A 27,475-nucleotide genomic window follows, 5' to 3' on the forward strand; every position below is an offset into this window, starting at 1 on the left:
GTAAAACAGAGCAGGAGATATACAATTCTCCCCCAAGAAGTTCAGTCACAAATTTAATTAACGCATTATTTTTTTAACAAGCGTCATCAGCATGGAAGCATGTCCTCTGGAATGATGGCTGAAGCATGAAAAGGCATATGAATCTTTAGCGCATCTGGCACATAAATATCTTGCGACCATGTGAAGACCTGTTCTCACTTACAGGGGACATTGTAATTAAGAAGTGGGCAGCATTATCTCCCATAAATGTAAACAAACTTGTTTCTCCTAGCGATTGGCTGAACAAGAAGTAGGACTGGGTGGACTTGTAGGCTTTAAAGTTTTACATTGTTTTGTTTTTGAGTACAGTTATATAACAAAAAAAAATACGTTTCTACGTTGCACCTTCATGATAAAGAGATTGCATGAGGTGAACTGAAAAATACTATTTCTTTTATCATTTTTACAGTGCAAATATTTGTAATAAAAATAAAATGAGCACTGTACACTTTGTATTCTGTGTTGTAATTGAAATAGATAGATCTGAAAATGTAGAAAAATATCAAAAATATTTAATAAATTTCAATTTGTATTCTATTGTTTAACAGTGCAATTGTGATTTTTTTAATTGCAATAAATTTTTTTGAGTTAATTGCATGAGTTAACTGCAATTAATCAACAGCCCTAGTTAACATATATCATGCATAATGTTAAGATGAGCATGAGAAGTACCTACACAATAAACGACATCCTAATGCCCAGATTCATAACAGATAAACAAATGAATTTCTCCCATGCTTTAATACAGTAGACTAGGGACCGGCAACTTTTGGCACGCGGCCTCCCAGGGTAAGCCCCCTGACAGGCCAGGCCTGTTTGTTTACCTGCCGCATCCACAGGTTCGGCCGATTGCAGCTGTCACTGGCCGTGGTTCGCCACTCCAGGCCACTGGGGGCTGTGGGAAGCAGCGGCCAGCACATCCCTCAGCCTGCGCCACTTTCCACAGCCCCCATTGGCCTGGAGGGGCAAACCGCAGCCAGTCGGAACTGCAATTGGCCGAATCTGCGGATGCGGCAGGTAAACAAACCGGCCTGGCCTGCCCTGCCAGGGAGCTTATCATGGTAGGCCGCGTGCCAAAGATTGCCGATCCCTGCAGTAGACTAAACCTATTTGTCTCCTGTGTTTTAAAATAATATGTTATAATTATGTTAGAAAGAAAAACTGTTTTCTGGAGAGACATTTACTGAAGAGTAACAGAACATGAGGCAGTATTCTATCCTTCCCTATGGCAACACTATCTTCTGATATTCATTATTGCACAAAAAATACATTAAAAACATATATGAACAAGAATATCATTTCACTAGGCACATATAATTTCACTTTGCAGCCTAGAACACTGGATCATTTATTCTGCATGAAATTTACTCTTTTTTTGTATGCATTAGTCTCCTCATGCTTAATAGCATAAATGCTCCTTGAGATGCACAGGAATTTTGAAATTGCAGGATACCACAAATATAATTTCGAGGTGAAGGTTAGGCTAATGCACTGATCCATTTAATAATATGTGTGGCAAATTGCTGGCACTACTATGAAGGGTCTCACGCTTTCTATTCTTGGGGGGGTTTCTTGCCCCTGAACTGGGGTATTAACTGCCCCACTAGTGTCCTAGAGGAGGAGAGGGGAGTGGAGAGGGAGGGACCCGGGCCCACCCCCTACTCCGGGTCCCAGCCCAAGGGCCCCAGGGATAGCAGTAAACCACTTGAACTAGAGGTTCCTTCCCCTGGGCTACTTCCCTCTCCTGCCCTTCAACTTGTGGGGCTTCCTGCCCTCCCTCTGCACAAACCAGGTGTCCCTTTACCTAGGGTCTTGGTCTTCTTAGCCCACCGCAGCACTTCTCCAAACTCTCCTCTGCTTCCCTCCAAACTGCTGTCTGCTCCAACACCAATCCACTCTGCTTCAACTCCTCCAAACTGCTCTCTACTCCAACACCAAACCACTCTGCTTCAACTCCTCCTCTTGTCTGATTGAAGCAGTGGGTTTTTATAAGGTGACTGGCTTCAGGTGCTCTAATTGGCTTCAGGTGCTTTAATTAATCTATAGCAAACTTTCTTCCCTCTACAGGGAATAAGGGTCCCATCTAACACTCTCCTGCTGCCCTCTGGCCATGCTGTATCACATATGCTAAAAATCAAAATTATCTTGTGATGAGGTGGGAGTGAAAGAAGAATATGACATTTACTGTACAGTTGGTTTAATCTTTTCTGATACATTAAAGATTCAAAGAAAAGTAAATGAATTTCTCGGAACTAAAATCTAAAAAAATGATATAAAAAGAAACTTACCTGCATAAAAATTCCTGAATTATTTTTGTAATAAACTGAATAATATTGTATAATCCCATTAGGCCTTTGAGGCGGGGACCAGAAAACCATTATTGATGATGCAGTGAGGTTTCTGTACATGACATCTTTTGGTGGATCACTTGGTGCTGGAATAATATTAAGATTTAGCTTATGTAACATAAGTTTTGTGCTTTTTATTACCCAATATTTAGACTTTATTGATTTGAAAAAAATCCTATATTAAATCAAATGTATTTATGAAATTATTGAATATCAGATCCTGTTTCTGGAGGAAGTGGAAAAGGTACAATTGAACTAATGGCTACCATACACTTTGAAAGCCCTGATTTTCAAAGACATTCATTTTTCAGAGAGAGTCAAAGACATGCATACATTTGCATGCACAAATCCAAGTTTATGCACTCAGTGAACCTGTAAAACTTGAGATTTGTAAGTGCATGTACTTACTGTTTTATGCAAATATAAATCCCAATTCAGACATGTGCACAAAGCGTTATGTATGCATGCAATCTTCTTAACAAACGTGTTTCATGTGTATTTAGAGTCCTTTATGCTTGTTTCATTAACTAAAATAAGTTTTTTCACACTTTTTACTACCATTAGCATTGCAGAGCCAATACAGCTAGGGAACTGTGAGTTGGATTCTATTATAGATCACACCATCATTCACAGAATTATTGACTAAGATACCGATCCTACAGATGACTATGTGAAGACAAACGCATGTGCTTATTCAGAGCCACACTTGGGCCAGTGAGGCTCCACAAAGGTGCAGAGACACATGCACACAGTTAATTGAAGGATGGGACCTAAGTTTCAGTGGCAAAATTGTTATTGTTGGTGACATCAGAGCCAGAAAGGAACTAGCTTGAATTTCAAAGTTGAGTGTACAGTGTTGCCTCCTAGAAAAAAAGACCTTTCACTTCTGAAGTATATGAAATTCATTGGGATCAAATCAACTTGGAATCCCACAATGCCATGTTTATAAAACTGCTTTCCGACTACAACCACTTTACTCCTGTGTTTGTGAGAGACACACTAAAACTGTGAGGGCTTTCCTTCTCAGGACCTTATTTCACAGCTTGATAGAACAAAGGGCAATAAAACCAAATTCCCCTCTTTTTACTTCATGTCAAACAGCAATACAAAAAGCCTTTTAAATTTAAATGTCTTGCAGGGAAATGTAGTGCTCTGTTTGATGAAGAGACATCAGACATTCAAACGTTCTTAGATAGCCAATCAAATGGCAGATTTCACCTAAGTTATTTTATATGTTTAAATAAGGTTGACACAAACTTATGGATGCAACTACAGATTTATTTATATGATTTATTACGATACATAAACTTACCTCCTTCAGAAGTTCTGAAGCTTATAATGCTACTTTTTATGTTTCCATCCCCAAATCTGGTACTTGTTGTTATATAAATTTTGTATTCATTGTTATTTTCTAGGTCTGTGAATATCAGTGATGTTTCAGTTACATTAACACTTCTTTTTGATGTTGTATTCCTAAAGAAGAAAATCGTTACATATATATATTTTCATGACAAAACTGCAGCATGGTATAATACATTTTACTAAAAAACACCACAGAAAACAATATTGTCATAAACAGAAACTCATAAAATAGAAATAGAACTTTCATCTACAGTAAATCCATTATATTATTCAAAAAATTATCAAGATGTTGAGCTTAAAAAGGCACTTCTCACAAATCAAATAAGAAACAAGCCTTAGCCAAAACTACAGAAATTCATTAGTGCTAGATAGCTAACACAACTGAGACCAACATTTCTTAAATTCCTGTAACTTATAAATATTGTATTTCTTGCAAGAGAACCATTAAAAAGTGATGACTTTTTTTTACTATTAGCTCACATTTGAGTTCTTCATTGTGGATTCCTGGCTTCATTCATTCAATGCTAAATTTTCTACAGCTAATGTAACATAGTTGTTAGAATGTTTAGATAATTTTCTTCTACACTTTCAAATGCCCCCCATTCACTATCTTTGCCTCTTTACCTGGTATTAGGAAGCTCTTGCATTAGTTATATCCACTAGAAAATGTTGCCACTAAGAAAAGTTGTGGTTCAAGAGCTTGTTTGCCATATTAGCCCTAGTAATTAATTATGATTATTTTATAGCACCCAAAAGTGTTCTAAATAATTTAAAGACAAGGGGTGAAATCCTGGCTCCACAGAAGTCAGTGGGAGTTTTCACCCAAGGTCCTTACCTCAAAGAGCTAATCGCAATCTAATTTTAGATGTGAGAGGGTATGTGGGGATAAGACACAGAAGGGAGTAGATGGAGAGGGCAAGGGCAAGGACAAAGGCGACATCAGTGAAGTTCTGTGGTTACTTAATTTAGGCATCTGCGGATCTAGATGGTTCAATTAACAAGTTATTGAAAAATGATTAATAATGATACATTCTATAGTAATCACAGATATAATAAGTCTTAAGGAAGGATTTGAATGAAGAAGAAGTTCCTTGATCTTGAATATCCTTAGGTCTTTAAACACAGTATGCATCAAAACCATATTCCTTAACGTGAGGGAGATCTGTTTGTGCTACAAGTTCATCCACAGTTCAAAGTTCTCCACTGATGCAGATGACATTAACTCTTGCCAGTACAGTGGAAGGAGCAGTGGAAAGCCAATTTATACTCTTCTGGAGAGTGGGATTACTTGTGTTTACCTTATCATTATTTTAAAGCAGAAGTTCATAACTAAGAAAAAAGATAAAAATTAGCCACCGCCAGGAGAAACTTTTAGGTCACCTTTAAAAACTTTTAGGCCACCTAAAAAAAAGCAAACTTTTAGGTCACCTTTAAAGGCGTGCATATTTAGTAGTAATATATCTATAAGAACTCCTCATCTGTAACACAACACCATTTTGCATACATAATTTACATTGCATGGTATGTATTTCTGTAGCTATTTGCCCCTATGCATTGGGTAATGGCAATTGAAGAGCACAGCATAAATACAATAACTAACTGTAATCAATGATCAAAATAAACAAGTCAACATGTGTAAAGGCAGTCCCCAGTAAAGGCAATATGCAGGGCTTACAAAAGGAAGATATGACAAATCTTTAGAACAAGTAGTGTTCAGAAGAAGAGAGTGAAAAAAAGTTTTAAACTGGGATTTAAAATGACAATAGTCTTTTTTTGAAGGAGGAAGAGACAGATCCCAAGAGGCACGAATATAATATAATATAATATCCAGCACTTATAATGAGTGTTATAACAGAGTTGAGAAGAAGACAGATAAGATGGTATAGTAACAAAGTATTGGGAAGTGCTGAAGTAGCAGGAAACATGATGTGTATAAAATATCACCCTAGGTGGTACTAATGTCAAAGAGTGGACAGGGACTGCTACTATCACAACTCCTTGCTTGCTCAGACCACTGAATGGGAGATGAAACAGCATTTTTCATGGTTCTTGGCCATCTCCATTCCATCTTCAGATGGAAATATTAGCAGACCCCAAACAATAGTGTTTGTTGGTGTCTCATTTTATCGTTAATTAGATTCCAAATGGTCCAATTAATATGTGAGGATGGGAGATCACCAGCTAATTTAAATATAAACTCATTTTGCAAAACCCCAAAGATCTGAAAAATATTTTAGATGCTTGTAATCATTTAATTCTACAATTTTCACCTACCCCTTTTTAGAGGGGCATTTGTGTATATGAAAGCTAGTATTTTAAGTAACTTATCAATATTCACTCTCAAAAATGTATATTCAACAAGGTCTGTAAGAAAAAACTTACATTCCTTTTAGATTACAGATTAATATTTATCCTCAGAACCATTTCCAGAAAATCTTACCAGACATAAACTGTGTAATAGAGGATAATTCCATTTGGCTCCAGTGGTTGTTTCCATGACAACTTCACAGTGACACCCGACAACTGTTTTACTGAGAGGGATTGTGGAGGTGAACTAGGAGCTATAAAGTGAGAGTGCAGAACACAACAACTTGTTAAACAGCTAAGATCTGAGTGGCATGGTTAAGTGAAGTATCTTTAAATAGGATTTTAATTATTTGTGCTAGGAAGTGAATTATGGAAGCACACAGGTACAGTATCCATATCAAATGGTGTTATAGCCAGGCTTCTTTACTTTTTCAGCCAGATGATAAAGGAAGATTTTTCATGGTAGTGTTAAAACATCTGTTTCTGTGATTCAATGGAAAAAAATATTTCATGAGAAAACAGAGCAATGGGTTTGTCATACTGATTCACCTACTTGTCAAGTATATTGTAATTTTCCCCCTTCTAATAAAAGCAAGAGCTTTTTAGGTGTGAATGCATGTAAAATATAACAAAATAGTTCCCCTGACGAGAAGTGGAGCTGGAAATAATTATATGAAGCACCAAAAGATGGGAAAATTGATGAGCATAGCATTGAGAGATGATAAAAATGTGGGATACCATGCAGAGTTAAATCTTTTCACTCCATCAAACAAGGAACACATTCATACATTTAAAATGTCATGAAAGAAAATATATATGTATTCAATGAATGAGACACCTGAAATTCATTCTAAGATGAACACCAGACAGCAGTATAACCACTAATTACTGAGAGAGCACAGCTGAATAAAAACGTTATAATACATTTTTATTTCATTCTAATTAAAATAGTTAAGGTTCATACAAATGTTGCTGTGATGAAAATGTATCCGTATGTATGCTTAGTAATAATGATATTTTCCACTAAGGTAGGAAGTAAAACTGTTTTTGTTTTTTTTTTCTACCAGATAAAGGTATTGCACTGTGTTGTAATGTTAACATTACTTTTGTTTTTCAAATTAAACAAAACAGCATCATGTACTAAAAATTCAGGTCATGGCTGTGGTCATGCATGGAAATTGAGAACATAAGCATAGCTATTAGCAAATCTGTGAAGCATTTGGTCTAATGCTCTGAACAGTGTGTACTTTTGAGTAAGATACATGTGGCATATTATAAATATTTTTGTTGCTCTTCCTTTAATTGCACTGTCTTTCTCAACCACAGAGGACAGCAAAAATGTTTTAAACATCTTACTCTCTTAATTTTGCCTCAACAAAGGCTTAATGAAGTCAGTGAATGCCTGTATTTACTGGTAATAAATGGTGACAGCTGTATTTAGTGTTTACTTGCTATATTATCCTTAGTAGCACTACAATAAAAGGTCTATCAAATACTGAATTTCATGTGTCTCTGGCATGTCTTGATTCTAAGATATTATTTGTCTTTAACTCGTATATCTCCTTATTCAGCTAACAAACTCTTTAGTAAAATACAGAATGAATGTTTGCTCTAAAGAAAAAACATTTTAAACAAATGGCTTAATTTTATATAATTAAACTGTTTTTGATGTATTATAGCAATATTTATATTGAGCAGTGTAACATGGTATGAACTGTGGATGAGAGCCTCTGGCCACTTTGGGAGTTTTGCAGAGATGCACCCCCACTGTAGGAACCCCCTGAGTAATTGTGTCTAATGGGATGGAAAGGGAGCATAGATATTATGATATCATTAAATAAAGCGTGGTATACACACTCTGACAATGTATGGCCAGCTCTGCTGACTAGTATGGAGGGCAGTGCCCTGGTCCTACCTTTCACTCACCCCTCCATGCTCAATTTGGGGTGTCTAGTGCCACCGATTAGGTCCTCTGAGCACTAACACAATACTAATAACAATAACTATAAATTCATCTATTTAGAAGAACCAAAGACTTCAAGCACAAGAACTATGATTGTTCTAGGTCCATGTGCTGGGAGGCAAAAGGAACGGGGTCTGTGCTTTCTCCCTTTGTCCACTTTTACACCCACACAGAGACAACCTCCTTCTGACTTACTGCTGCCCTTCTGTAATAGACTAAAATAGTAACAGTAAATTAAGGGTTCTTAAAAATGGAAAACACTGACGAGATATTAGAACAATAATAGCGTTGCTTTCCAAATACAGAACTTTTGTGATTTGACATAACTTATACTGATAGAGGTATTAAAGAATAAAGATCCATTATATCTAAATGGAAAGTGCCTATATAAATCAAACGTACAAAGAACTCTGAAACAAAAAGTTTAAGACTTGTCCACTAGAAGTGGACAACGATATATTGTAATTTCTTTTCTGACTTACCATCTTCATTAGTCAGTATGTTTAGAGGTGCACTACGAACCCCTTCACCCTTGCTAGTGCTTGCAGACACCTCAACTGTATATTTGGTATATTTCTTTAAACCTAAAGAAAGAAGAATGCAGTAAACTATTTTATAAATTCTGAGGGGGATTTCAGTGAATATTTAAAAAAAATAGTTAAAAAACACTAAAGTTAGGTTTCTGAGTATATAAGCAGGCAAAAGTGCTGAGCATCTCACAATTCCCACTGACCTCAAGGTTGATATTAGATGTGCCAAATATGTCTTAGAAGAACGTTTTAAATGATTTTTTCTGAGTCTCACAGCATAAAAATGTCTTGTCCAATAACACCTAAAATTGGAGACCAATTTTCTGCTGGACACAGTCCACACGTGTAAACTTTTAAGTGGAAATTACCCTTTTCAGTATTTCAGAAGCTGGGACATCAGCAAAATCAGATTTATAACTGAAATTAACTTTAGCCATAATCTGAAGTATTTCAATATCTTCTAGTTTTACAGGAATGTGAAGGCATCTGTTTTTCTTAATATAGAAATCTGCATGTTCACATAATTAAAAAATCATTTTGTTCCATAAAATGTATTATTGTGTTTAAAACTGAGGTGTTAAAATTAAGACCCTGATCCTACAAACACTTACACATGTGCTTAATTTTATACATTTGAGTAGTCCCACTGAAGTCAGTGAAACTAAGTCTGAGAGTATTTTCAGGATCAAGGTCTTAGTATTCACAATTAGCACTAAATTTAGTGTCAGTCATGGCTATCTTCTTGAAAAGTGACATTTAATGACATTGGCATATTGAAGTCAAGGTTGTAAACATTAAGTTTCCAACAAACATTAAATATTTCCTTCTGACTGGAATTTGTCAGCATGAACTATACACCATCAACCAACCAAGAGACTATCAAGTTTCAGATTGTTACATACTAACCTGTAATACTTATCGTCAGAAGAGTAGTGTTTATGATTCTTAGCTCAGTTCCATTAATCCCCTGGAGATATACAGTGTACTTCTGTATAATCCCATTTGGAACAGATGGTGGAAAAAATGATAATTCTACTTCTGTAGATGAGATGTTCCTGTAGGTTATGTTTTCTGGTGCACTATCAGGAACTGAAAGAGGAAAATTCAGACTTAAAAGAGTCAAGTCAAAGTTTTGTTCATTAGTTAAACAATAAAAAATACAGTATATTGTAAATATTTGATTTTTTTTTTTACTAAAAACAATAATTTTATAGTTTTACAAGTTGATCTGCAAGGTCAAAAAGACATGAAAAACGTATCTATAATATATAATGCAACTATCTGTATAATGAGGTTTTTTATGTACCGCCTTTAACAAATTGGTGGAATTCTTTTGACAAATGAGCTAAAGACCTTCTCACTCACTTCCCCCAACCCTGTGATGCTGAGCTTCCTCCCTGACACCTTAGTAGCTATCACCATGAATTTCCAACTTGGCTCTCTCTCAAGAAACTCTTCATTGATGTGTTGCCAATATTTTAACAAATGGTTTCCACTAACATTTTTTCCATTTGCCTTTCCTGCTCCACATGCTTGCAAAGAGGTAGGGACTGGGCAATCTTTTAATTTGTTTTCCCATTTTTAAAAAAAACACCTGTTTTCCCAGATCCCAGAACCAGGGAGAGAGGCACCAGCACATGATAACATTGTTTAATCATTTTCTGAAACAAAATAAATATAAGTTTGGTTATCACTGCACAGCTTTCAGTTTGTGCAGTTTGACAAGGTAGAGGGAGTAAATAGGTTTTACAAGAGTTCTGGGTCGCCTCCCTAGGAAATATTTTGAAAATACCTGCAATTTGATGCAACCATTTGCATTCAAAATACAAAACGTTTGCTCTTCATGCATCTGAAGAAGTGGTTTTTTACCCACGAAAGCTTATGCCCAAATAAATCTGTTAGTCTTTAAGGTGCCACCGAACTCCTTGTTGTTTTTGTGGATACAGACTAACACAGCTACCCCCAATACTTGCTCTTCAGATATATTTGTATGAACCCCAGAGATAAGTCACCTCTGGCTGGGAGGATTTAGCAATATCCAGAGAGGGGCTGAATTCCATCAGAGGCTGGGAAATCACTCTAAAGAGCTTCCTAGTTTAGTGGTGGAATCTCTCAAACACAATGATGCTTCAATAGGTCCCACTTTCCTCCATACTTTCAATCTTAAAATGCCTGCCTTCCCTGTGATACATCCACCTCTGAAGATCTCATAATGAATGTTGTTGCAGCTTCTCTTCTGTGTTCCACCTAATTCTGGATTCAAACCTATTGTTTTGCATCCATTGCACCCCCAAGAGAGGAGGAAAGGAGGACCTAAGGGGCCAGAACAGGTTATAAGGAGTGATCTGAACCTGAAATTAATTTGTTTAGTTTAAAGAATGAGAGAAGGTTTCCAACATTTATTTTTTTAACACATACTTATTAATAATACACTTCAAGTACAGGTTTTTCAGGCCTGTTGCTAAGTATACAATACTCTCTTGAACATATTCCTTATCAGGTAAAATCCGCTGTATGAAGCAACGTGTTCAGCTACAAATGGTGGTAACTAGTAAGGGAGGGAATGACCAGCTAGGTCTTAGGCAGTAATTTATTACAGATTTATGTCATCATTAAGACTTTGGTATCTAGGTCCCTACTGACTTTTAAAAACAAATGACAGATTATATTAGCTAACTTTCAGCTAAGTAAGCACAAAGTAGTTTCACTTTTAGGGCATCATATTGCCATCTTTGCCTAACCAAATGGACACAGGCCAAAATTTGAAATGTGAATGCATAAAGTTAGACTTCAAAATACACACATAGAAACCTCTATCAAATTGGCCTGCTTTTCAGAGTTGCTGGGTACCTGTATTTCCCACTAACTTCATATCTCTGTTTCTTCTTTCTTTATCTTGATAAAGACGTCACCATGATCTAACTTCCTTCTCTTGCAGTTGCTACCATTCTATTTCCCTTCTCCTATTGATTTCCAAAATCCTAGAGCATGCTGTTCACTCTCATTGCCTTGACTTCCCCTTCTTCAGATGATCCCTTCAAACTTGGCTTTTGTCCTCCCCATTCAATACAATTCCCTTATTAAGGTTCCTAATTTCTTATTTATTGACTCCCCACATCCTCTCCTGTTCCTCTGTATCCCTAAGAGATCTGTTCAGTCTCTTCCTCTATGTCTTCCTTTCACTGTGACCTTATCTATTCCCAATCATTCACCCACTACCTATACACTAATTATTCAAAATCACTCCTCTTCTATACTCCTGACTAGAACTAGGCAAAAAAAATCAGGGGCTATTTTGTTTAAAAATGCATTTTTGTGCTTCAAAACTATTCGTGAATTTGACAAACCGCTTCAGCCAAAAAACAAATGGGAAAAAATTGAGAAAGTTAAATTTTTTCGTTTCAACCATTTGGAAATGTTTTGTTTTGACTTTTTGTTTTGAATTGGCATTTCAAATTCAAATATGGCCAATTTAAAAACAAAACACCAAAATAAGGGTTTAAAACACTTGTAAACAATCAAATCAAAACTGAAAACTAAAAAAAAAAACTGTTTTGGGTTGACTAAAATGTTTTGGTTCACTTAAAACTAACTGAAAAACTGAAAAAACTATTTCAAATTGACCAGAAACATTTTGGTCAATTTGAAACCAAAAAATTTTGAGTTTTTCGATCTGACCAAAAAAAAAAAAAATACAAAAAATGGTTTGAGTTCAAATCAAACCCAATTTTTATCAGCTCTGCTCCAGACATCCCTCTTGACCTCCATCATTTCCTGCCTTTCTAGCTGCCTCCCCAACATCTGCTCTTTGATGTCTAATCTCCTAACCCCTCTTCTGCCTCTCTTTTCCATGTCTATTGGTATTTCCATTATCCTGCCTGTCTCCCAGACTTGATTTTTCTCTTTCCTTCTCCCTTCCCACTTCAATCCCCACCCCACCCCACCCCTAATATCTAATCTTTTGCTACATCCTGTTGATTCCTTGTTAGTATCTCCAAAATCCACCCTTCTGTCTCAGTACCCTCTGCTAAAATACCTTTTCCCTGTCCTGAGCAACTTTCATCTTGACTACTGTAACCCTCTCCAGTTTCATTTTACCGCTCCCTTTTCCAAAATATTTCAATAATGTCATTTTACTCTCCTGCTGCTTCAATCATGTCACCAACATCTGTCTTTGAATTTTTTCACTGGTTTCCTTTCTCTTACCATATCAAATTCAAGCTCTTTGTCCTCAGCAACACTCCTGGCCTTTTGAAATTTCTCCTTTTCTATAAAAATGACATTTTTTTCCTGCAGGGCAGGAGAATTTGTAAAAGGCAGGGACTGTATAAGGCTCTACAATACATTACTGGGTCCCATTCTACATCTCTGCTCTCATTGCCCTCTTCTCCCCTTCCCACTCCCTACTCAGTCTTTGCACAGGTGAAGGAGGGAAGCATTTGGCATAAAAATGTGTATTACAGTAAAATGAATTGGCATAAAATGTCACCACAGGCTATCAAACGTGGACAAATTATATTATGTTTAAGAAATATACTCACCAGTTTCAGAAGTTCTGACAGACAGTGGAAATGATTGATTCCCATGGCCAAGCCTAGTGAAAGCCCTTACGGAAATGTTGTAGAGCGTGTATGGTTTCATGCCATTTAAAAAAATACTTGTAGCTGAGGTATTTTTAATAAATAAGTCATTGGCATAATTGTACAGAACTTCATAATGAGTTATGATCCCATTAGGTTGCTCTGGTGGTGACCATCTCAAGTATATTCCTGTTGCAGTTACGTCTAATACCTCTACATTCTGGGGCGGAGAGCCTGGTTCTGCAATACAGAATAAAAGGTCTTTGAATTTTTTAACTGATCATATAATAGAGAAATGTTCCCATAAATGTATATGTTCCTAATATCTAGACATTTCTAGAGGCAGCTACAGCAAGATCCAGAGCTAAAGGTGATGATATAGTCTCCCCTCCAAATCATTATCACTAAATCCTAAGAGTTTTTCACCCTCGTATATTTCAGAAATCCTTCTTTTCCCACCAGTAAAACTGTTGTGCAAACCTTGATTAGCTTGCACCCAACTTCTGCAGTCTCTTTAGACTCTCTCTCACGTCACCCACCAATCCATCAAAAATGCAGATGCAAAAATCGTCTGTCCAGCCTACCTTTCTATGTTCAACTCTTTGTCAAATCCTCTCATTGGATTCCTCTTGCCTTTCACATCAAACTCCTTATCCTTGCCTTCAGAGACCTGAGCACAGCTCCTGCGTATTTCTCTAGTCTCCTCTTTTTAAACATCCCCACCCTCTGCAGTCATCCCCTTTGACTTCCCCTACTTTGGCTTCTGTGCCTTCTTCCATGCATCCACCTGTGCCTAGAACCTCCTTCATGAGCCAGACCACAATCCCTTCACCTTCCTCTTTTCCTTCAGCTCTCTCCTTAAAACATACTTTGCCACAAAAAGAAAAAGAACATTGTTGTAAATAATGTTTTTAAACCATGACAAATTCCAAGACGTGTATTACTAAATATAGCAACCACATGACCTACATCTCTGTAACTTTTGTTCTCCCTCTCCAACCAGTCCCCTGTGTGTGTTGCCATCTCTCTTGCAATGTTGGAACTTGGGCAATGATCCTGCAGCCATATTCATGTGTGCCTGTGTGGAGTCTCACCAACTTTAGTGGGATTTCATATGGGTGTAATGCTCTGCCCCCATGGATCTAATTACAGGGTCAGGGCCATAGATATTAGGTCTAATACTTCTCTCATTTTCATCAGTTTCACAGCAGTTTAATTCCACTGGCTTCAGTGAGCTATACTGTACCACTGGAGAATAGGAAATTACCTTTAATTCCCATTTCCTGATGGTAATCTATCTAGTTTAAGTACATAGTTTATAGGTCCTCATCAATCCACATTTCTCTCAGAATTGAGGATATTTTGCTGTTGCTTTTAATGATCTTTCCATGCCAGAGAAATCAAGAACTGGGAGTTACTGTATATTGGAATATTTATGCTGGCAGATGTGGGATCCAGAGTGGTGACCTACTACAACTGGAACCTCTTGAGTCAGAAATTCATAAAGAAGCATTGGAAATTTCTGTGAGACCTCCAGGCCAAGAAGGTTCAAGATAAGCTTTGAGATATCTGAACATTTATATGAACTAAACCCCAAAGCCCAACACTAATTCTTAGAAAAGGAAATAAGGGACAAAATAAATGTATAAATGTGACAATATTCTTTACTGTCACCATTTTTCTGCTGCTCAGGCAATAAAACATAATAGTGTTTATTATACCTTATTAAGTTTTATATATTGCATATATTAGTAGTGACTACATGAGCAGCTCTTCTATGGAAGAGATGTTTATATCTACTGCTGATTTTGTGCCTGAGAGCAGGCTCACTTATGCGCACTTATATACAGTGCCTTGTGACTACATTATTGTCATCAGCTAGAGGTCAAGACACTGCAAGCAAGTGTAGCCAATAAGTTACCCCATAGCTAGACTTGCTTTCTGTGTGACCCTCACACCACAGCACACAAGAGTTACACAGAGATCTTCATGGTCATCAATCACCAGCTGTATTAGGTAAACTAAATGGAAGTTAGTCACAGCATATTTCTTTCCCTTTTCAGGGCTGTGTTTTTGAGTCAGTTCCCATGCCCCCCCCTTCAGCAATTATTGTGTCTCCTAGTCAGTGGCTAGATTCTTTCAGAATCATATGGTGGAGTCCCTTCCATCCTATACCAGGATGGCAGGACTCACTGGACTGACAACACTGACTTCATGAATTACATCAGGGATGAATTTGATCAACTGTGTTTGTACACTCAGTACCACCAATCCTACCTCTTAGGGTAAGTCTTCACTACAACTGAAAACCTGCACTGGCCTGTGCCAGCTGACTCAGGCTCATGGGGCTTGGGCTAAGGTCCTGTTTAACTGCAGTGTAGATGTTTGGACTCAGGCTGGGGCCCAGACTCTAGGACTCTGCGAGGTGGGAGGGTCCCAGAGTTTGTGCTGCAGTCCAAGCCTGAACATCTACTCTGCAATCAGTCTGAACCACAGAAGCCTGAATCAGCTGGCCCAGACCAGCCAAGGGTGTCTAATTGCAGTGTAGACATACCCTTAGTGGCCAAATTGTGGCTGGCCCTCTCGTAGAACCAAACCTCTCTATGTTTGTTGTGCTCTCAGTGTAGGGGTCAGTGACAGCTGCTGCTAGTGTCCTCTAGATTCAATCTACCCAGGCATTTACCCAATACTCCTCATTATGGTATATGAGTGCCTAAAGAAAGCCATCTCACAGAAGTGGAGGAATAAGCAGTTTTCTGGCCTTGATCGTCTTCATATAAACCAGTGGATCTGACTGTCCACTGTGGGCAGAGTGTGTTACATGCTCCCTGCACATCATAGAATCATAGAATATCAGGGTTGGAAGGGACCTCAAGAGGTCATCTAGTCCAACCCCCTGCTCAGGAAGTTCCAAAATACTTTTTACCCCAGGGAGGCTCAGAATGCCTCCCTGTGATCCCTCTGGAGTAGTGCAGCTCTGCACTACCTCAACGCTGGGGCTAAAAGGCACAAAGATTCAATACAGCTCTAATCTGATCAGTGTGATTGATGGCTCTGTCTATTAGGCTACATCTAGGGGTGGGATTCCCAGCTCGAGTAGATATACTCTTGCAAGCTAGCAGTAGCATGAGCAGCCGTGGCACAGGCTAGCCTCTACTAATACAAACCCACCCAGACCCCATGAGTATGTACTCCAGGCTGCCCGCCTGAGCTGCCCGTGGGCTGCCCATGCCACCATGACTACACTAATATTTTTCATGTGCTAGCTCAATGAGAGCTAGTCTGAGTATGTTTATTTGGGCTGGGTATCATACCCCAATCTCCAAGTGTGGACATATCCTTGGTGTATATTTAAAAGAGCAGCTCTTTTACTGTTGCTGGTAAAAATCCAAATAAGTTATTTTATTTTATGTTTATCCTTACTGTGAAGCACTCTGAGATATGGTTACACAAAATTACTATTCCAGTTTCCATATGGAATTAAATAGGTAAGACTGATTCTGAGCCATATCTTACTCACTTAAAGTAAAACCCACAGGAGTGAGAGTAAGTGAGAAAGGGCCTAGGAAATGTCACAGCTTTCCCAACCCTATGTTTCCAACCACGGTTCCCCTCAGGGGAGATCAGATGGCAGAGGGGTAGGATCCAAATCCTATGCCTCTCAGGGATCTGTGTGGAAAAAAAAGACAAACTATGTGCTGGCCCAGCCATGCTACCACTTGGCCTCCCCTTCCCCTCTGGCAGCAGGAAACCCTAAGGAACTAGGCTACCCTTGACTCCTGTGTCCATACAATCTACCCATTTCTCAAGGGGGTGCCAACCCAGAGCAGAAGTTAATACTTCTAGGAACAGCAGTAACCCTTCCGCGGGCAGGGTTTTGAGAGAAGCATGCTGTGGAGAGGGGTTGTGCTCAGGTACCACCTAAAGCTACAAAATCTTGATCTGATATATAACAGTGCAAGTAGTTCCTGCAATATTGTATCATATACTAAAATTACTGATCAATTTCAATAGATAATAAAGCCTCGTACACTGCACTCTGCAAAGGGCTATACCATAGTTAAACTCAGAAACTGCTGCTTATGCAGAATGCTGCTGCTCACTTGTTCTGAAACTCCGCTTGTAGACAGCACATTCACCCAGGTTCCATTATCTGAGGTGGCTTCCAAATTGTTTCTGGGTACAATTTACAATGCTGTTTTTAAGATAAAAAGCCTTTAATGGTTTAGGTTCTGGATACCTCAGAAGCCACCTATCTTCCACATCATGATAACAGGCAGAAGCTGTGGATCTTCCAAGCTAATAACCTCTGGGTTAATTAGAAAGGGGCTGGAGACAGGGCATTTTCAGTCAAGGTTCTGGAGCTGCTTCCCCTGTTGGTGCACCAGAGCCCAAATTTGCTAACCTTCAGGTACTGCTGAAGTTTATTTCTTTCCTCCCAGGCCTGCAAAACTGGCTGAGGGCAGCAACACTGGGTGAGTCGTAGTTTGAGTGGGTTTGGGAAGATTCCAAATTTTGGAAATAGATCTCAATGTGTATGTTTTATTATTTGTTTGTGCACGCATCCAGCTCATGCACATCACTGCAAACAAGATACTTACCATCTTCAGGTGTTCTCACAAAAAAATCGTTCTCTTCAGACAGAGCACTTTCTCCCACTGTGGTGGAAGCTGCTACTCTCATTTTATAATTTGTGTACTTTTTCAGACCTAGGAAGAGCAAGAAAAAGAATCCTAGCCTGTGATTCTTCTTAAACATCCTCTTTTCCTTTTAGTTCACATAGTAAGTATAAAAATGGGCAATGTGCAAATAGTTTTCAGAGCTATATAAGAATTTATGTAACTTAAAAAACAACTAATAGCCCATGGAGCCACTATGAGATATTCTAAATCTCACTATCTAAAATAAAATTTAAGTTTGGGGCTTCAACTAATCACTCCCATTGACTTCAACAGAAATGGACTAGCTTAATCTCTGTACATAGCTTTAACAATTTATCCATAAGGAATTCAGTGTGTATGTGAGCATGTATATATATTTTAGTACTTTGGTTAGTACAAACAGGTGTCTGAAAACCCACAATGGGATGCCTTTTCTTCAATTAAAATACAAAAAGGTATTTTTTTAAAAGTAGAAAAAGATGATAAATTTCTAACACATACTGTGTAAAAGGTGAAAGTCGTAAAAAGAACTAGCAGCACAGAAACAAACTAACCCCCTCCCATGTGAAAAGCCAAGGAGGGGAGGTTCTATGAAAATATCCCTATTATAAATCCCTTGCAGAAATTACTAACTACCATCCGAAGGAGCCAGGATAGTGGGTTTTGCCCTCGACAGAAAAGCCACTTCCCCAAATTGGCAGATTTCTCTGGATCCACAAGAAGTTTGGGCCATTGATGCAGAGGCCCTCTCTGCCCCTGCACCAGCTCTGGCCCCCATCCTCCTCCTCAGTTTATAGGTAGAGCAATTCCATTGGAGCCACATTGCCAGGGAGCTCTCTAGCCATGCCAACCTCTGGACCTAGCATTTATTACCTTTTTCAGCTAATTTCCATGGACCCAGAGGTGGGTACAATAGGTCTTCTCCCCCAGCCTGCCCACTCCTCCCCTCCAGCCTCTCACTGTCCCTTCCCTCCCCTTCTGCGAGGGGAAGAGTGTTGCAGAAATCCTCAAGCCACCCTTCCACATGAAGACTGGGGAGGAATGATCTGGACTACCTACATTTCTAAATAGTCAATTTGATATATTTTGCATAACACAGTTGCAACTATTTTTATGAATCAGAGAAATGTAAGGCTGGAAGGGACCTCAACAGGTTATCTAGTCACCCCCTCATGCTAAAGCTATCCCATACCTGTTATAAGGAAGCTATTGTTTGCAGTTGTCATGTGAAATGCTCTCTTTGTGTCCAGTTCCATCGCGTAAATTGTATAATGAGTGATTTTTCCATTGGGATTTGCTGGAGGATCCCAATACAGCAAAACAGATGATGAGCTAATATTTTTATAATAAATATTTTGCACTGAGCTTGGAACTTAAGAAACAAAAACAAAAGAGTTAATGTGGGTGAAGGAAAGATTAAATCATAGCAAAAACTAGGGTGGAAGGAGGAATCCCTTACCTGAAATTATTTTAAAGTTATGCAATGTTACCTTGTTCACGTGTCCTAATGGTGAGAACAGATGGAGGCCCTTCTCCAATAATGGTGAAAGCAGATACACTGATTGTATATTCTATGAAAGGTGTAAGTCCTTTTATTGTATATGACAGCTGTTCAGATGAAATGATAACATACTGGTTATCTGTGGTTAAAAGGAAAAAAGCTTTGTTTTCCATTTGTAACATTAAATTATTTTTCAAAAGTCTAAGCTGAAGCTGAAATATTTTTGCACACACATTTTATTGTAGACATTTTCACCTCACTTTCATGGCAATTAGAATATATAAATAATAAGCTACATCATGGTTTATAACTCACACATGGAGGGGACACTCTGTACATGGATCTCCCCATGTTTGCACATCCGTTCCCTACTCCCTAGACCCTGTAGAGGTCTCTCCACACAGTCCAAAGTCCAGGCTTTGGGACTGGGTGGACACTCAGTGGGCCAAGCTAAACAGTCGGCAGGATAACTGAGGACAGGGAATGCAGATTGTCTCCTCTATGGTCTGTGGATCTTGGGGTCTGTGGCCCCAAGGAGTTTGAGAAGGGGATGGGGGGAAATGCTGGTATGGAAGCACAAGACCTCTGTGTAGATGGCCCCAGCCTCCCAGGACCCACAGGAATCTACTAAACTAGGGAGTGGACCTTCCTTTCTTCTCCACAGAGACTGAGAAATTTCTGCTTCCTTCTCCCCAGCTAACTGATGTGATCAATCTCAAGAGCATCTACTCCTGGGTCTCCTCAAGGAGACCCCTTCATGTGGGGGTTTTGGTAGGAATGAATGAGCCGGGCCAATATTATAAAACAAAGCTAAGAGGCCTGGGTTGGATAAGAAGAATATTCAGGATATCAGGGCTAAACTCAGTAGCCAGCTGATTGTGCTAGTCAACATCAGTGCCCCATACAGGTGTCATTACACTACAGCATAAGTTACTTATACTTTAATACTGTATTACACCAGATGCAGACCTGAAGAAGGGCTCTATGTAAGCTTGAAAGCTTGTCTCTCTCACCAACAGATGTTGATCCAATAAAAGATATTACCTCATCCACCTTGTCTCTCTCATATCCTGTGACAATACCACTACAAAAACACTGCAAACCAGATGCAGGGACTTTAATGGAGCATAAATAAAATCAGAATTTGGCCCTCTGTCTGCTGTTTAAAGCTCTCATGGTAAAAATTTGGAGAGGTATTTTAAGCCTGTATCTGTCAACTAAGTCTTGTTTAATGGGTCATAAATATCCATACTTAGTAAAGAAACAATGTTCCATTGATAACGCAGAACAAGTGTATATACTAATGACATCACCATGACATGGGGGGTCATCCCCACCTGTTTGCCACCCCATAGAGCAGAGCTGTAACTTTTTGACCTATTTACCTTCAGTGACATTTGAAAAGCTATTAGTCAAAAGGTTCAGGGAAATCAAGGTCTGTGAAGGGCTTGGAGATATGTTAATCCCCTGCAATCACACCTGCTTTGGCAACTGTAATAACTGATTGTCTATGCAGCTTGGCCGATGGCTCTAGTGTGCTACTTTCACTAGGAAGAAGGTCAGCTGGGTGATAAGGGGCTAGTTCCTGCCTGTGTGGCATTCACAGTTGCTTCAGAAGGTTATTTGGTAGTAAAAAACTTGACTCCAGAAAATGACCCATTAATAATTTGGTTGAACTCTGTGCTAAAGATCATATTTGTGACAGTGACAGGGACCTTTTGAACAATGAGGTAGGTATAAAAATATCTTAAAATTTTACCAGAAACTGAAGGTAGTTCTGCTGCTCCATTGATGGTGGGCAAGTTATCACTAGATAGAATACTAAATGTTACTGAAGAAACTGTTTGTATCATGGGAAACATCTCAGCTGAGCCTTCATATAAACCAGTGGCTGTTTCTATTGTATCTCCAGTGAAAGTAGATTGGATATTTTCCTTTAACATGTCTGGATCCACAGAATCCATTGAATGCTAAAGATTAAAAATACAACAACAAATAAATCGCAAACCAAATATGACACTTACCATTAACTCATTTTTCTCATTATACACACACACACATAAACACACGTATATATATACATATTACATATAAATAGCACATAATAGTACGTATATATAGTAGAGAGATTAGATTAATATACATTATAGGTGGGGCTGGTATCAACAACTACAATTAAGGTTGCCTGACACTTCCCATTATAAAACCTTATTTTCAATTGCTTATAACTTTGATAAACTTTAACTATTTGAGCTGAAATCTGCCTTGCTGGGTATCTGATTCAGGCTGATTTTGTTTTGTGTTTTAAGTTTCAGCTAAAACAGTTTAGTACCTTCTGAAAATAGGATTAAAGGAAAACATGTTGTTTTGCTCATGTTAACAACATTCTTACAACCATTTCATTAAGAAGTTCTAGTGTCTCCCTGCTTTGGAGCAAGGTCTTGAAACTTAGCAGGGGTGTTACTTTGAATGTGCCTTTTGATATACCTAGGAAAATTCACCCAAATCTGGTCAAGTGAAAAGTCTTTTAAATATCTCCCTGCTTACTAAAGACTTGTTAGAGTTTGGCAGCTAAATTCTCCACAGATTTCATCTGCACTAAGAATACTCCAGCCCAGGGCTGTAGGGGGTCACTGTGGCACTAAAATTGAGAGGAGGGAGACCGTCTATCCTGCATTCTCAATGCTCTGCCTGCTGGGCGTGGAGGAAAGGGAGGAACAGACTGACTGGACTGAAGAAGGATAAGAAATGGGGAGGAGGGAAAGTTAATCAGATCAATGGCACAGGATCAGGTACGAAGTAATATCCAGGAGATCTAGAGTCAATTCTAGGTTCTGTTGCAGACTTCCCATGTGACTTTGTGCAAGTCACTTAATAACAGAACTTGTTGAAAGGTCAGTACAAAAATTGTGACTTTTTGTTAAAATTTATTGAAAATTATGTGGATTTTTTTCAAAAATAAAAACAAATTCTGACCAGCTCGGTAGCCGATTATTGAACTCCCTACCCAAATTTTTTAAATAATAATCTAGCTGAATATTTTTTCAAATTTAAATTTCAGATCAAAATTTCAAATCAAAGTTTCATTAAAAAAAAATCAGGAAATTTTGACCAGATCTACTTAATTTTTCTGAGCCTGAGTTTCCAATCTGTAAAATGGGACTAATAAACCTTTCTTTGTCTCTAAGCTCCCAGAGCAAGATCTCTCTCTTATTACATGTTTCTATACTGCCTAGCACAATGGCATCCCATTCTCAGGTGGAGAAGAGGACACTATCGTAAATACATAAATAAATGAATAATAATAATAATAACAATGACAACTAATTATTTGAGTTACATGTTTATTTTGAAAAATATCCTTTTTCTTGAAAATCAGTATTCCTAAACATTAAAAAAAAAAAGATTTAAGCATCACTATTAAAAGGAAATGTTATTGAAAAGTACCCTTTTCTGTAACAAATAAAAAAAAAAAACACCTTTGATTAGACCAATATCAGTAAACACAGAGAATCAGATTCTGCCACTCATGTTCAGGTGAATGGTCCATTCATTTCAGAGTAGGGCAGGATTCAACTTGAGTACAGATGGAAGAATCTAGAGCAGCAGAAGTTAAGAAAATGGCTAATAGGGAGACAGATACTTTTCCAAATTAACATGGAAAAATCCACATAATATTTACTGGTACCAGATACATTGTGGCAAAAGTATCTTTAAATCTTTATTGGCAAAAAGGCAATCTCTGTCTCCTGTGCTTTGCTACATTTGCTTAATTATAAAGTCAAAACCATTTTACTGACATATGCATGGAAGCTTTCAAGCGTACATCTACACTGCAGTAAAAACCCAAGGTACCAGGTCTCAGAGCCTAGACCAATTGACTTGGGCTGGCAGGGCTTGGGCTATGGGGCTAAAAATTGCAGTGTAGACATTCAGGCTTGGGCTGGAGCTTGAGCTCCCCCCTCACATGGTTTCAGAGCCTGGGCTCTAGCCCAAGCCCAAACTGCAATTTTTAGACCCAGAGCCCAAGCCCTGTGAGCCCGAGACAACTGATCCGAACCAGCAAGTGCCATGCCATGGGCCTTTTATTGCAGTGTGGATATACTCTCAGTGACAGTGCAGTGAGGTGAAACTAGAAACTTTAACTCTCAATTAAAAATAGAGCAGGAAATAAGGGACAGCGTGAAAGGACTGAAAATTAATCAATAGTAACTAATTTTATAATTTAAAATAAAACCACACCAACTATCACATTAGCAAGGTAACCAAAACAGAATAGCCAAATAAAAACCAAAATACCTTAACTTTCCCTGTGAGGATTGTGTTTTCCACAGTCAATCCTGTGTCCTGAGCTAACACTTTAACCCTATATTGGGTAATGATTCCATTTGGTTGTTGTGGTTTCCTCCAAGAAATTCTTATGAGAGTGGCTTCTATTTCTGCTAGTTGTAAATCAGATACAGCACCTGGAACTAAAACAAACGAAAAACCCTTACATTAAATGTTATCTCCAATACTGAATTTAATTAAACACTGCCAATCAATTTCCAAATTTTACTGTAAACTTTTTCAGCACATTGAGCAAAGGCAATCTAAACATCTATTCAGATTTTAACTGTTTATGAAGTGAGTTGTTCCAGTGCAATCAACAAGTTACTTCAAGAAACTTTTATCCCACTGGTTAAATCATGATTTAAAAACATGCAGATAGTTATATGATATGCAGTATTATAATAAGACTGTATGAAGAAGGCCAGATCCTCATTTCATGTAAATCAGTATAGCTCAATTCCAATTGAAGTCATTTGCACTGGAAGTCAGTGGATCTACGCTGATCTACACAGATTTGAACAAACTTAGGCATAAATAAATCAAACATATATATATATGCATGAAATGAAAAAGTATTTGGAAAATTATAATTGATGATGGTCCCACTTCGTGTATCACATTTTTAGAGTTTTATTTCCATTTCACCTTTTAGTATTAATAATGATCTTACATTGTACGTATATATCATTTAATCCTTTCCCTGCCATTGCAGGTGCCTTGGGCACTGGTGTACCTGAGTCCCTCGTATTCTCTGCCTGTGACACATAACAGTCTAGTCTCCTGTGGGCTGTAATACTTCAGCCTAATTTCGGTTGTTGAGTTTAGTGTGTGGATGCTGAGTGGTGTGGGTGGCCTGTGATATACAGGAGGTCAGACTAGATGATCTGGTGGTCCCTTCTGGCCTTAAACTCTAGAACTTTTTGACTCTTTACATGCAAAATAATCAACATCACACATCAGTGTCTTAACATTCCACAGAATGGTTCTCATAGAACTTGAGACACAAAATCATTCATCCTAAAGTAACATAGATAAAAGGCCTGCTAATCTTGATTCACATGAGTAGTCCTTTAACTACAAATGGGACTACTCACATGAGTGATGGTTTGTAGGTTTGGGACCAAAATCTATCAATCTGTCTTATTATGACACACTTCAGAATATGTGTGTTGCCTAGCATGAATATGAATACCAAAATAAACCAGTGTTCAAATTGGAGGGGTATAACACTCACTTCTCACTTCTTCTTGCTGAAAAGAAGTTAGAATAACCCATTGCTTTTAAACCAAAATTTGAATACTGGAATACTATCATCACCTGCTAGTTTTCCCAGAAACAACTAAGTAAAATAAATCTAACAAATAAAATAAAATAAAATAAAATAAAATAATATGGGTCAGAGCGGGAGTGCAGTCCAGGAGGAAAACACTGGTCTGGAAGTCAGGAAATCTGAATTCTATTCCAGAGTCTGCCACTGACCTGCTGTATGAACTTGGGCAAGTCACTTCACTTCTTTGTTCTGTTTCCCCTCCTACCCTTTGTCTCTCTTGTGTATTTAGGTCCTGAACCTAGCAGTCACAGTGAAATCAATGGGATTCCTTACAGTGTATAAAGCTAAGCATGAAGCAGGTGGATTGGAATCTAAAACTGAAAGCTCTTTGGGACAGGGATTATCTATTATTATGTGTTTGTACAGCACCTAGCACAAGGGAGATCTGATCATGGCTGGGGCCTGTGGGCACTACTTTCCAGCAAATGTCTCAAACTTCAATAAAAGGTTGAAAGAACTGAGTCTCATGGAAGTAATGACACAGAATCAGGAACAACTACTCCATTAGACAATAGGACCAGTGACTAGACCAGAGGACAGAGAACATGTAATAAGTGTGAACCACATCTTAATAGAGAAATTGTGATATGAGCGCTCTCTCCTCCCATTCATAGTCACATAACATTACTGTGGCATCTACAGCAATTTCTTACTTGAAATTATTCATGATTTTTAGCTGTGTTTAGTGTGATAAAGATTTTTGTCCTTTTTGAATAAAAAAAGACCTTAATTCAACTGTCTACCTTTTTTCTTTCATCCCCCCTCCCCCACCCCTCCCCCTGCATCCAACCTGTTCTGATTCTCTCCACTGGAAATGAGAAGGAGAATCAGCAACATGTAACTATAAAAAACTCTGCAGAACACAAGCAAGAGCTTTGTAGCTCACTAGTAATTCACAGGCCACAGTTTGGGTAACTCTAGACTAACTAAAAGAAAAGGAGGACTTGTGGCACCTTAGAGACTAACCAATTTATTTGAGCATAAGCTTTCGTGAGCTACAGCTCACTTCATCGGATGCATACTAACTCACTAAAGGACTCATCCAATCCATATCATTTTATAATTGAGAAAGGAAGCTAGAACTGGATTTGGAAGAAGAACACTAATCACAAGAGGCAGATCTGAAAGTGTCAGAGCATCATGAAAACTGGTATTGCTACACAGGCAGTATTTAAGGGAAGGTTTCAGAGTAACAGCCGTGTTAGTCTGTATTCGCAAAAAGAAAAGGAGGACTTGTGGCACCTTAGAGACTAACCAATTTATTTGAGCATGAGCTTTCGTGATGAAGTGAGCTGTAGCTCACGAAAGCTCATGCTCAAATAAATTGGTTAGTCTCTAAGGTGCCACAAGTCCTCCTTTTCTATTTAAGGGAAGTAATTCACAAGTCTGTTAGTTTTGTTTTAACTAGGAACAAAAATGGAACAGGGCTGAACAGAGAAAAACGGACAGGACGGGACGGGACAAAGGGAAAGGGAAAGATGGAGGGTGGAAAAGGGTGGTGATGGGGGAAGAATGCACATGTGCCTTTTCACACCTGCTGAGTTTGCCTCGATGTCTCCTGTTCTTATCATGAGCAGCTTTTCATCTGTTCTATTTTCAGGCCTTTTATATACTGAGATATTTCACTATAATAAATATAAAGGTGTTCTTGGGGTTTCCTTTAGAACACATATGCTTTTATGTTTTAACTAAAGGGTATCAATCACCTCCTTACAAAGAAACAATGAATTTTGTTGAAAGTAGAGCAATTATGATGCACATAGATCACATTCTTCTTTTTCAGCTTAGCGCAAGCTATTCACATAACAGTATTTTTAAAAGAGCTCTATATGAAAAATATCACTATCAAGATAATTAACTGTACATGTGGAGTGATAACATTTGATGTAATTACAGAAATATGCTCTTACCCTACTATTTGCTGCCATCTACTGGCCAAATAATGGAGTCGTTCCTTTAACCAAATTACCCAGTCCAGAAGTAATGCCTTTTTTTTTTTTCATTCAAAACATATTAGTTCCATAATCTTTGAAGGCTTCTGAACTCAAATAAATGTGGTCATAGTGTGTTTTTAATATTTTCTGTGTTTGCTAAACATACAAAACTTTCCTGGGTATTCCCTTTCTTTGATTTGTGATTTCTTGCTTATAATACACTATCCGGAAGAGGGAGTGAACTAGAAACACATCTATTTTTCATACACAATTTACACAAATGGGAGAATTCTTTGAAGGGAGAATTAAAACCAGCCATCATATGTAGCAGGACAATTAGGTTTTTCAATTTTATTTCTATAACCCTACCTACCTTCTGGAGGAGTAAAAACTGTTAAATTAGATTTAGGCCCCATCCCGGCACTTGTCTCAGCACTAACAGACACATCATAGGTTGTAAATGGTGTTAGATTATTAAATGTGAACTTGAGATCTTTTGTGCTGTTATCTAGAATATAACCTAGAGTGAAACGGGAAAACAGTTTCAGTTTAATACAAACAGTATTGAACATTTCTTCATTTTGAATA

General features: G+C 38.1%; 1 protein-coding gene across 3 annotated transcripts in view; it reads right to left on the reverse strand.

Annotated features, from left to right (window-relative positions):
* PTPRQ (protein tyrosine phosphatase receptor type Q) overlaps positions 1–27,475 on the reverse strand; it is a 212,322-nt gene that overhangs the window by 112,388 nt on the left and 72,459 nt on the right. For all 3 annotated transcript variants that reach the window (XM_043547169.1, XM_043547172.1, XM_043547163.1), the window contains 12 exons: positions 27,261–27,407; positions 23,591–23,763; positions 21,051–21,261; positions 19,281–19,430; positions 18,983–19,162; positions 17,731–17,838; positions 13,091–13,369; positions 9,456–9,638; positions 8,502–8,603; positions 6,190–6,310; positions 3,700–3,860; positions 2,328–2,473 (listed from right to left, as the gene is read on the reverse strand). In XM_043547169.1, the coding sequence (XP_043403104.1) occupies positions 2,328–2,473; positions 3,700–3,860; positions 6,190–6,310; positions 8,502–8,603; positions 9,456–9,638; positions 13,091–13,369; positions 17,731–17,838; positions 18,983–19,162; positions 19,281–19,430; positions 21,051–21,261; positions 23,591–23,763; positions 27,261–27,407 (1,961 nt within the window). The remainder of the gene's footprint in view (positions 1–2,327; positions 2,474–3,699; positions 3,861–6,189; positions 6,311–8,501; positions 8,604–9,455; positions 9,639–13,090; positions 13,370–17,730; positions 17,839–18,982; positions 19,163–19,280; positions 19,431–21,050; positions 21,262–23,590; positions 23,764–27,260; positions 27,408–27,475) is intronic.

This window comes from Chelonia mydas, chromosome 1 (assembly GCF_015237465.2).
Source record: "Chelonia mydas isolate rCheMyd1 chromosome 1, rCheMyd1.pri.v2, whole genome shotgun sequence".
NCBI classification, from domain to species: domain Eukaryota; kingdom Metazoa; phylum Chordata; order Testudines; family Cheloniidae; genus Chelonia; species Chelonia mydas.